At 40.0% G+C, this 12562-nt stretch overlaps 1 protein-coding gene across 2 annotated transcripts in view; it reads right to left on the bottom strand.

The window, feature by feature from the left end:
• Positions 1–11852, bottom strand: part of GPR107 (G protein-coupled receptor 107) — a 54258-nt gene extending 42406 nt beyond the window's left edge. For both annotated transcript variants that reach the window (XR_010382819.1, XM_031450696.2), the window contains exons 1-4: positions 11662–11852; positions 1182–1304; positions 830–880; positions 500–579 (exon numbers count right to left, since the gene is read on the bottom strand). Coding sequence is in view for 1 of the 2 variants with exons in the window: in XM_031450696.2 (XP_031306556.1) it covers positions 500–579; positions 830–880; positions 1182–1304; positions 11662–11802 (395 nt within the window). In the remaining variant the exon portion in view is untranslated. The remainder of the gene's footprint in view (positions 1–499; positions 580–829; positions 881–1181; positions 1305–11661) is intronic.
• Between the last annotated feature and the right edge of the window lie 710 nt (positions 11853–12562).

Below are 12562 nucleotides of genomic sequence, written 5' to 3'. Positions count from 1 at the left end.
GTTTCCAGGCTGTGACCTCAGCTGGCACAATCACACGCATCACAGGAAGCACTTCCAGCACTGGCTAGGGAGAAGCCTTCCTTGTTCCCTTAGCTGGACGTGAACGGCGCTCTCATTTTACTGAACACACCATGCTATTTCAGGCCACTCTGCCTTTGTCTATAATGTTCCCAGTGCCCGCAATGCTCTTCCCTTTCTTATTCTTCTGTAAGGCTGGTTGGGCCAACACTTCTTGGAAGCCTTCCCTTCTCTTCCACAATCATCAGTCTCCCTGCCCCACTATTCTCCAGTTTGCTGTGATCATCTGTATTGCTGCTCTGTCTCCCTCGTTCATCTGTCAGCTCCTCGAGGACTGGACTGCTGCCTCCCCGATCCTGGTCTGAATCTCCAGCACTCAGCAAAGTATTTGCACGTGAAAGACAATAAATGTTAGCTTAGCTACCAAATTCCCCCTAACTTCACTCTGGGATCGGACTGGAGGACTGTTAGGATTACTTACTCACTTCTGGAGATGTCTAGGATTAGAAGGGTGACAGAGGCAGATTGTTTCTTTAAAATACAATAATTCACATCTTCATCCTAAGAAAGGAAGACCTAATTATACATCACCTTATTCATTCATGCTAGAACAAGAACAAAAAGTTTTCAGGAACGAAGCAAGTAAATGCCCCAGCCTCAGTTCAATCAACACACTGTGGGTGCTCAGAGATGCCTGGAAGTCAAAGCAGCCACCACCTCAAGAAAACAGCACTGACAGAAGCAGGGTGTTCCCATCCAGTGTCTTAAGCTCAAGTGAAGAGAGTGACTGGGTCATGCATTTAATGCTCACCAGATAAGAAGAAAATCCATCATTCTTTGTACGGTCTAGGCTGAATCCAATCTAAGAGGGGGTAAAAACAGTAGACGTAAATAACCATGTGATGCCCCGGCGTCCATGCCTTTTTCACTCTAAGAGCAGAAAGGGTAGCTTTGGGGCCTGGCCTCCTCTGTTTTCTGAGCATTCAGTTTATAAGAAGGATCACTCGCTACTAAAATTATTCAAGAATTACAACTTAAGTGTTAAAAGTAAAACTATCTGATGCCTGCTCACATGTTTAATTTGCCCCACATTGTGATACTGCATATTTAAGTATGGGGTGAAGCTCTCACCTAAGCCCTTGATCTCCCGGAAAGACACTTACAGTTGTGTCCTTGTCTGTGGCTCCTTTAGGCTCGTTCACTGAAAGGCTACTGACATTCACCCACATGTACCCATCCTTGAAGAATCCGAAGGTGTTCAGATGAACCTTATGTCTCACATCATCCTAAAAAGATTTACAGTGGTAGAATTAGTAATACGGAAAAGTTAACTTGATTGTTTAACCTATTCGTTTGCTTTAAAAACTATGGTGTCTAAGTTTCCTGCTAGCTAACCAATGTTTCCATATACTCAGTAATACATACAGCTGTGGTACCTTATCTTGCTCCAAAAGCTGAAGAAGACTCATCAGAAATTCTTAAGACAGCAACAATTTTGAGAAGGAAGCACACAATAGATTTGATTCATTCCAGTGTATTTGTAAGGGTCCTGGGGGCAGGCTGGCCTGTTGGAATGTGAATTCCAGGGAAGGAGGAACAATGTTTTAGTCATCCTCCCAGCCTTCCTTATAGTACAAGGCCTGGCATCCAGCAGGCAGTCAAAACATGGAGGGGGAGGAGGGACGGAGAAGTGGCCAAAGCTGCTCCAAGAATACACTCGTTCATATAAACCTTCTTAGGAGTTCTGTGTAACCGGTTCCTCCCACCGCAGGATGACAAGGGATACCTGCACATAATATGAAACTGTCTCAAAGCTATGACTCCAACCTCAATCAACAAATTTTAGCATCAACAGAACAACAGTATTAGTGAATACTTCTAAAGTTGAGGTTTCACAAAGATGCTTCACATGACATAAAGTCAAGTTTTATATCGAGAATTATTTGCCCAAATGTTAATAGTTATTAAGTAGCTCCTAAATGCAAGGCACTATGCTATGTACTTTTCTAAAACTTGGATTTCAATTCTTCCTCAAATCTGCATAGTCATTTTGGTTAGTGTTTGTTTCTTGTTCGTATTTTTAAATTCCATCCTTTGTTCATTCTTTTAAATACTGCTGCTTTATAACAGACTGAGGCGGTCTAGGCGGTCTAATTCTGCTCTTGGTTGTCTTCTCTGCTGATCTTCCTAGCAGAAGATCTTTATGTGAGTAGTTATTTTTTATTTCTAGACTTGGATCTCTTGGACTTCAGGGTAGTCTAATTGCAAACACCAAACACCTATGATGAGGTTGTGGATCAGATCTTCAGCAGAGAACAGCTGCATATAAATGGATGAAGTTAGAACACTCCATCCACCGTACAAAAAAATAAACTCAAAATGGCTTAAAGACTTAAATATGAGACATGACACAATAAAACTCATAGAAGAGAACACAGGCAAAACATTCTCTGACACAGATCATAGTAATGTTTTCTTAGGTCTCTCAAGGCAATAGAAATGAAAGCAAAAATAAACACATGGGACCTAATCAAACTTATAAACTTTTGCACTGCAAAGGAAACCATAAACAAAAGAAAAAGACAACATACGGAATGGGAGGAAATACTTGCAAACAATGCACCTGACAAAGGCTTAATTTCCAAAATATACAAACAACTCATACAACTCAGTAACAAAAAAACAAACAAACAACCCAATCAAAACATGGGCAGAAGACCTAAATAGACATTTCTCCAAAGAAGACATAAAGGTGGCCAATAGGAACATAAAAAGATGCTCAACATTGCTAATTATCAGAGAAATGTAAATCGAAACTACAATGAGTTATCACCTCACACTGGTCAGAATGGCCATCATTAGAAAGTCTACACATAACAAATGCTGAAGAGGGTGTGGAGAAAAGGGAACCCTCCTTCACTGTTGGTGGGAATGCACACTGGTATAGCCAGTATGGAGATTCCTTAAAAAACTAAAAATAGAGTTGCCATATGATCCAACAACACCACTCCTAGACATACATCCAGAGAAAACTCTAATATGAAAAGATACATGCACCCCAATGTTCACAGCAGCACTATTTACAATAGCCAGGACATGGAAACAATCTAAATGTCTATGGACAGATGACTGGACAAAGAAGCTGTGGTATAGTTATACAATGGAACACTATTCAGCCATAAAAAATAATAAAATAATGCCATTTGCCAGCAACATGGATGGCCCTGGAGATCATCATTCCGAGTGAAATAAGAGAGAAAGAGAAAGAAAACCACCATATGGTATCACTCATATGTGGAATCTAAAAAAAAAAGATAAACGAACTTATTCACAAAACAGAAACAGACTCACAGACACAGAAAACAAATTTACGGTTACCAGAGTGGGGAGAGGGTGGGAAGAGATAAATTGGGAGTTTGCGATTTGCAAATACTAATATATATAAAACAGACAAACAAGTTCATACTGTATAGCACAGGGAACTATATTTAATATCTCACAGTAACTTACAGTGAAAAAGAATATGAAAATATATGTATGTTCATGTATGACTGAAGCATTATGCTGTACACCAGAAATCGACGTATTATAAACTGACTATACTTCAATAAAAAAAAAAATAATACAAAAAAAAGGAAGAAAAACATACAAATGGGATTGTATCAAACTAAAAACCTTCTGCACAGCAAAGGAAACAATCCACAGAGTGAAGAGACAACCTATGGAAATCAGAAAAAATATTTGCAAACCATATAGCTGATAAGGGGTTAACAGCCAAAATACACAAGGAACTCAAACAATCCAATAGCAAGAAATAACCTGATTTAAAAATGGGCAAAGGATCTGAATAGATATTCTCAAAAGAAGACATACAAATGGCCAAAAGGTAAATGAAAAGGTGCTTAACACTCCTAATCATCAAGGAAATACAAATTAAAACCATAATGAGATATCACCTCACACACGTTAGAATGGCTATTATAAAAAAGTCAAAAGACAACCAGAGTTGATGAGGATGTGAAGACAAGGGAACTCTTGTGCGCTGCTGGTGGGAATGTAAATTGGAACAGCCATTATGGAAAACAGTATGGAAGTTCCTCAAAATGTTAAAATGAGAACTACCATATGGTTCAGCAATCCCACTTCTGGGTGTATATCCAAAGGAAATAAAAATCACTATCTTGAAGAGACAGCTGCACTCTCATGTTCACTGTAGTAGCCACAACAGCCAAGTTACGGAAACAATCTTGCCAACAATGCCGACAAGTAGTTGTCACAGATAAAAGGATAAAGAAAATGTGTGCGTGGGTGTGTATGGACTATTTTTCAGCCTTAAAAAAGAAGGAAATCTTACCATTTGCGACAACACAGATGAATCTGGAAGACATTATGCTAAATAAAATAAGCCAGATACAGAAAAGCAAATACTGCACAATTTCACTTACATGTGGAATCTAAAAAAGTTGACTCTGTAGAAGCAGACAGCAGAACGGTGGTTACCAAGGGCTAGGGGTAGAGGGAAGTGGGGAGATGTTGGTCAAAGGGTACCAAGTTTCAGATATGCAGGATGAATAAATTCTGGAGATTTAATGTATAGCATGATGACTATAGTTAACAATATTGTATATTTGAAATTTGCTGAGAGTAAATCTTAACTGTTCACACATATACACACACAAAAGTTAGCCATTTGAATGTATATGTTAATTGGCCTGACTATGGTAATCATTTCACAATATATATCAAAATATCATATTGTTAAAAAAAATCACATTGTGTATCTTTAATACATACAATTTTTATTTGTCAATTATATCTCAATAAAGCTAGAAAAAATATTAAATGCAAAATGCAGAATCCAAAATATATGCAATAAGAGCTAAGTTTAAAAAATTAAAAGGTATATATATATTTACATTTATTTATTTATAAAGGATTTGAAAGAAATTCATCAAACCATGAAAGTACTAGTGGGATGGTAGGTAGCAATTTTTTCTTTGTATGATATACTTTTTTGTATTTTCTAATTTATAATTACAAAAAACCTAATCATTATTTTTAAGTATTACCATTTGCCAGTAATAACTGCAGGACCCTCACCTAACCTAAACTCCGACACTCCATTTTAAGCCATTGTATCACTGAATCAAATAAGGTATGTATGGAAGTGACTTTGTAAAGCGTATCTCACTATACAAATCACAGAGACAGAGAAAATTTGAGATTAGAAGGGACTGGGAAGGTCACACACTGTCATCACTCTTTCAACTTTGAATCCAATGTAAATAAACCAATATTTACGAAACACCACTAATGGCTGAGGCCCAGGAAAAGATAAATACGCAGCCTCAAAAAATTACAAAAATCTCCAACAACCAGTGCTAACTGTCCAGGAACAAGGAAACCTCTCCTTCCACACAGGGAAGTCAGAGATCAGGGCGTCCTGGGACAGACGCCCTGTCCACTCTGTGAGCTGGCTCTAGAATGCTCCAGCCACCAGCTGGGGATGGGTGAATGGTGGAGACAAAAACTCAGCACTCACATCTCTCCCTCCAGAACCTCTCCTAGAAGAAGCAGTGATGCTAGTCGCTTGATGGCAGAGTGACAAAGCAGAAGGAGGCAAGACAAGGAGCTGCCAAAGTAGGGGAGGATGACAATACCCGACACGAGCAATGAAGACTTAATTCCATTCTCTACAGCTACCATACCATTTCCACTAGCACTGACCCAGCAGTAAGGTTTGCCTGCTTCCCCAAGGATCACAGGGACTGCAAGCACTTGACTTTGTACCCAGTACTGTACTAAGAAGAGCTTTATCTACACCATAGTCACTCTTCCTACACCTGTGAGGTAGGTGTTGCTATGCCTATTCCACAGAGGAAGAAACAGAGACTCAAGAGTGGTAAAACTTGCTTAAAAGCATAATGTTGGTGGGTGGCAGCGTCAGCATTCTAACTCAGGTTTGTTTAAACCCCAATCCTGTGGTCTTATCCACTTCATACTTTTTACAACCAAATAAATGGTGTATCTTTTGTTTTTTTAATTTTTTATTATAGAAAATTTCAAACCATCAACTTGTAGTCAATTTTGCTCCTCTACACTCCTCCCCACCCCCAATATTAATTATTTAGAAGCAAATCCCACAGAGTCTGTTTCATCTGTTACTATTTCAGTGTATGTCTAATAAGGGCTTTTTAAAAAAAAAAAAGCATAGTAACAAGGTATATTCCTAGTAACAGTGAACTACTTATCAAGTTAATTAAATGTATTTGTTCACCCATGAGAAGTCAAGACTACAGGAACATAAACAAAATACAGGACAGAAACAAAAACAAAAAAAAACAAAGATGTTCCTAGGTACATATTTATATGGTTGGTTGTAAAAACGTAGTTTTTCCTGGCCTTCCTTAGTAGACTTATATTATCTTAAATCAGTGGAAACATAATTGGCCCTAATACAATCATAATCTCAAAAGTACCAGTGCAAAGAAATAAGTGCTAGTTTGATGATGATGATGATAAAGCCATCTGAATTAATGTATACTTATCATAGAGGATCTCAGAAAAAAACTCAGCATCAGATTATTCTAGACTATTTCAGATTATTCTGAAAGGTTTGTTCTTATTTGCAGTAGACAATTTTATAAAATCAAAAAATTTTGTTATTGAGTTATAGTCAGTTTACAATGTTGTATCAATTTCCAGTGTGGAGCACAATTTTTCAGTTATACATGAACATACTTATATTCATTGTCACATTCTTTTTCACTGTGAGCTACCATAAGATCTTGTATATATTTCCCTGTGCTATACAGTATAATCTTGTTTATTCTACATATGCCTGTCAGTATCTACAAATTTCGAGCTCCCAGTTTGTCCCTTCCCACCCCACCTCCTCTATAGAATTAAAATTTTAAGATTATTGAAATTCTAGGAGGAGGGTATATAGTTCAAGTGGTAGAGTGAATGCTTAGTAGGCACGAGGTCCTGGGTTCAATTCCCAGTACCTCCTCTAAAAATAAATAAATAAATCTAATTACCTCCCCCTAAAAAAAAAAAAAAAAAGAAATTCTAAACTAAAAACTTACCCAAAGAGTTTATTTAAAATATAGTTTCAGGTTTTAATTATGGGTGCAATTTTTCTCTCTTCTTCCTGTTTTCTGTTTGTATGCAACTTTATTATTCCTACCACAAATGCTTTATCAGCATTTAAGAATATATATATATATATATCCTGAGAAGTAAATTCTTACTGAAATAAATTTTCCTGAAGCTTCTGGTTTATAGAGAAAATCTGAAATTAAAAGACAAATGGTTATGAAAACGAATATATGTATGAATATGCATGACTGGGACACCGTGCTAAACACCAGAGACTGACACATTGTAACTGACCATAATTCAATTAAAAAAATAAAAAATAAAAAAAAGACAAATGGCCACTATTAAACAGGCTGAGATCCTGAACCTCACCAAGAGTGTACTGAAAACAAGACGTCACCTTTTTCCTATCAGGTTGGCAGAAGTTAAGACATAAGGTGCTGTGGTGTGGACTATGTGGTAAATGAACACTTTGAATGCTCTCATACATTACTGGTGGGAGTGTAAACTGATAAAAATCTTTATAGAGTGCTACTTGGTACCTTTCAGTTAAAGTAATCCCACATCTAGGAATCTACTCCACAGAAATACTAAAGTGATACACAAAGATATATGTACAAGAATATTCCTAGCAGCTTTGTTCATACTAGATAAAATTAAGCAATAAAAATGCAATATAAATTTCCATCAACAAAAGAATGATTTTTATAAATGATGAGTTCCCGTTACAATGAAGTATCATTGTAGTGGTTAAAAAGAAGGAAGTAGGTCCATATATACTAACATTTTTTAAATGTCCACAAGCTAGTAAATGAAAAAAACAAGTTAATTTATTCAACAAGTACTTATCAAGCACCTACAGGTACTGCTCTATGTTTTAATAACAAAGCGAATAAAATGAACAAAAAGTCCTGCCTCACGGACCTTATATTCTAGTAGACAGAGACAAATAAGAACAAATAGACTGTGGAAGATATGGTCTATTAGATGGTGATGAGTGATGCAGAGTTATACAGCAGGGAAGAGAGAGGAGGAGGGCGTGCAGCTCTGCCACTTAAGTGAGGCCAGTCGGAGAAAGCTTCATTGACAAGGCATCTTTGAGTAGAGCCTGAGAAGAGCTGGGCATCAGCCTTACTGGTGTCAGGAGGAAGGGCACTCAGGCCAGGGCACCCAGGAATGCCACCCAAAGTGCCCTTGTGCTCTGTGGACCAAGGACCACAAGGGGCCAGGATGGCTGGACTTTGGCTTAGAAGCAATCAAAGAGCTCTGCACATAATCTGACCTGACTTAGATTTTATAAAGCGTGATTATGCAAAGAAAAAAAAAGAAACAAGAAAGAAACATGCATGTGGGGAACATGTATACGAAGACAATAACGTGGAAAGGACATACCAAATGGTACCAGCGGTTAACTCTGAGGAATGCAAGGGAGGGGATGAGGAACAGGAAGGGCTCTCAAACGTGTCTGTACAAGTACTCTTATAACAGAAAAGCTTTAAGGTCACCAAAAAGCAAAGTTATCTGTCATATACTAAATACTATTTAAGTCCTTTAAATGCTTCACGAAAGGTAATTATAACTTCTGTTGTTCTAATCTGTACTTTATCCAATCAAAATTTGTTTGGTTTTCTATAAACTATGCCTCTGAAAACGAAGTATTGTATTTAAAAAATCATTTTTATTTAACTTCTAATCATTTTATTTAACAAGATAATTTTCATAATCAAATTTAACTTTCAAAAATTATAAATGACAACTACTTAGGGAAAAAAAGAGCCAAAGCCAAAAAAAGTCACCTTGTGAAAACTATTCAGAATTTGGAGATTTCCCCTCTAATCTCTGCTTTAGTATTATTTATTTTGAATTATAAACTTTGTACATGTGTCTAGAAAATATTGAAAAAGTACAGAAAAGTAGCTGCAACCTTACCATTCAAGTAGAAACTAATTAATAACAGCTTAGTGTTTTCCTTTTACAACTAAGAAAATTTAAAACACGTTTTCAGTCATTGTAGCTTTTCAGTGGTACTAAGCGAACAAAACATCCCATTCACTAGAATAGTAGAAGCAGGGCCATAACTTATAATTTTGCTATTTGGTGGCATCTGTAACAAGATCAGTCACGCGCTGAGCACTCACAAGCCCACCACCCAGGTGCAGGGAATTTCTGTTTTTATAAACACTGGCAACAATACCTTTCCCAGTGGTACGCACTCATTTTGGAAAACTTGGAACACAGGCATTCATACCCTCATTCAACACACACTTCCTGAATCTCCATCTGTGTCAGACCCTGCGCAATCAAGGCTCAGCAAGACAAGCCACCTTGCCCTCAGGAGGCTCACAGTCCGCCATGTACAAAAGTAAAAGGCATAACAGCAAATATCCACCCATCCACTCCCCACAATTATCCACTGTTTATATTATAGTTGCTTCAGATCCACAGGAAGGGAGGGCGGGAAGGAGGAAAAGAATAAAACCTCAGTGACAAAGTGAGGGACCTTTGTCCTTCTGCCGAGTCCCATTCCCCTCCACCATCCCTTCCCAAGCTCGTGGATTGGTTAAGTGCTTTTTTCTGTTTCACTAGACATATCCATAACCATAAACATCATATAGCATCATTCTGTTTTTAAAATTTGGATAAACTGTGTCACAATGTACCTGGACTTCTGGCAACTTACACTTTCAGACAACACTGTATTCTTTGAGGACCTCTCTGTGGAGAATGTAGCATAGGATAACAAAAATAAATAAAGAATGAAAGGACTTGTTGCTAATTAAAAGATAAAGTGAACAAAGAGAAGTGACATGTGTGGGGAGGGGGCAGAATTAGCCACTGGTTAATGGTTATCGAGGCTGGGTGACAGCTACACGGGAGTTCACTATGCTATTCGCTCTAGTTTGGTGTATGGCTGAACTTCTCCTATTTCTCTCAGTCTCAGGCAAAACAAGACAATCTAATGTTGCAAGGCTGACAGGTTCTCTTCAGGTGATTTCCATTTTCTTGGGCAAAAAGTTAGAATGTTTACTTTAAGAGACAAGAAACAATTACAATACTGATTATGGAATGGGCACCACAGTACTTGAGAAAGTTACCAAGATGAAAAACATTAATTTAGCACAATATGGAGACCTCAATCACCAGAATTACACCAATTCAGTTTGCTTCTACCCCTGAGAACAGTATACTTTTTCATCTATAGCAGTATTGTCAGTATTCACCTAACGATGTCAGCCATCTAACATTTTAATTCTAGAAATGCACAAAGCCAAGAGACGTGGTCTGGTGTGTCCTAGTATTAGCTTTGTCTCTGCTTTATAAACTACAAAAACTCAGTTACATTACTTAACCTGTAACTCAGGATCCCAAACTATAAAGTGAAAGAATTTTAGGAGTTCATCACTTGGAGTCAGAAGCCTGGGGGCGAAGGACAATGGATAAGCTACAGCAGGATGATAAAGCCCTAGAAATTCCAAGAAAGTTTTGCCTACCTTTCTACCTGCATTTTTCTGGGGAGAGATTAAATAGCTTTCAGCAGATTCTTAAAAGGAGCCGAGCCTCACCTAGCTTCTTGCGGCTGAGAACCATTTTAATCAGGACAATTTTTCTTTACAAACAACTGATACACAGAATATGGAGTATGGGTCTGGCCAGGCGTTTTAATCCAGATTCTATATTCTTTAAACTCTAAAATTCGCAAAATACAATACATTGTTCAAGTACTGTTTTTTAGTAAGACAAACTTTCTACAATCCCACACTCATATGAAAACTGTGTATTATGAAAATAATGTACAAGACTTTGGGTCGTAACGATTAATTTTTCTATTCTCCAGATATATTAACTTGCTGAACAGCCTGGAGGCACTTTTTGAGTTTTAAAGGAAGATCCAAGGGATCCTTCTAGGCCTCTCATAAATCTCTTCCCTAGACAGACAATGACAGGAGCGAGGAATAAAAAGGCAGGCCCTCTAATTAGAAACATATTTTTAAGGTTGGTTTAAAATTCTCAGTCACGTATCTCAAGCGAGTTTTGAAATTCCTCCTGGAGATTCCCGCTTTGATCAGTCCAGAGAGAGCCCGAAGTCGAACCGGGAAACTGACTCAAAGTTCCGCGTACCTGCAACGGCCAGGCACAACGCGGTGGACAAAACCAGACCGCGGACAAGCGAAGTCGGGGATAAAAGTTGGAGGTGAGAAGGAAGAGCAGGTTGCTATCGTCAAGAAAGCTAGGGAAGCCACCAGGGACTGCAAGCGCGGCCTTCCAAGTCCTCAAGGGTTATGCCGCAGTTCAGTCCCTTCCCCTCTCAGCTGGAATCTTCCTGCCCCTTCCAGACGCACCGAGGACTCCCGCCATTCCCACAGTTCCCAACAGACCCCTCTCAGAGAGAGGCCGCTCCCGGGGGAAAAAAGAGAAAAAGGGCGGGGGCCCAATTGCTCAGAGCACCCGCCCTCCCCTGAGCCAAAGCTGCCCCCAGTCCTGGGGAGCGGCCGCGGCCTCCGCCCCCCAAGGGCGGCCCTGCCCGGCCCCGGCCGGCCTTACCTTGAGTGCCAGGTGGTGGACGCGGCCCAGGCCGGGCTCGGCCAGCAGCTGCAGCAGCCCCAGTAGCGGGAGCAGCCGGAGGCCGGCGGCCAGCCGAGGAGAGCCGGAGCCCGAGAGGCCGACGGGCGCCGGAGCTGCCATGTTTGTTCCAGCATCACCAGCTGCTTCCTCTCCCGCCCACTTCCGGGGTTAAAGGGCGGCGGCCGCCGGGAAGGCCTGGAAAGGGGGTGGGGGGGCTCAGCGGCCTGCGGCGCGGAGACGGTGGCCTTTTCTCTGGCGTGCGGCTGGGGTAGTCGCTGAGAGGCCTAAGCTGGCCACTTCGGGGCCGTTCGGTTGGTCTCCCCTGCGCCGAGTTTCGGTTTAGTCAGAAGAGGGGGCGCTCCCAACGGGGAAACCTGTGGCGGTTGCCATGGCAACAGTCGCTGGGCAGGACCAGCCCAGGCCTCACCTCCGCCCCGCGGAGCTTTGAAAGAGACCTTGGGCCTGCAGGACCACAGAGGGACCCGGCTCTTCAATGGTGGGAATGCCTCCAGGGTGCCTGGCCCCTGATGGGACTGTTTTCTCAAGCAGCGTTGACTTGGTGGAAAATGCCAAATTCGTGGCCTGTCATAGATCCTTTGGGTTTTTTTTGAAGTGCTTCCCACTAGAATTTCAGATGAAGTGGTTGTAGTAGTATGAATTTATTGAATTTATTATCAGTCACTTCCTTAGGCCTTTTGGGTGCATTGTTGCATTTAATCCTTGGAACAATCTGATGAGATAAGAAGTAGTAATAAGCATTATCCCCGCTTCACTGGTAAGCAAACTGAAGTTCTGAAAATTAAGTCAGTCCAGGTTGAACTGAGAATCACATGGAGACTGCTAAATACTATGTCATATTGCTTTGTTATTTCATCCGACC

The sequence above is a fragment of the Camelus dromedarius genome, chromosome 10 (assembly GCF_036321535.1).
Source record: "Camelus dromedarius isolate mCamDro1 chromosome 10, mCamDro1.pat, whole genome shotgun sequence".
Classification (NCBI taxonomy): Eukaryota; Metazoa; Chordata; class Mammalia; order Artiodactyla; family Camelidae; genus Camelus; species Camelus dromedarius.
The sequence above is the reverse complement of the archived record's forward strand: the minus strand, read 5'-3'. Positions and strand labels throughout refer to the sequence as shown.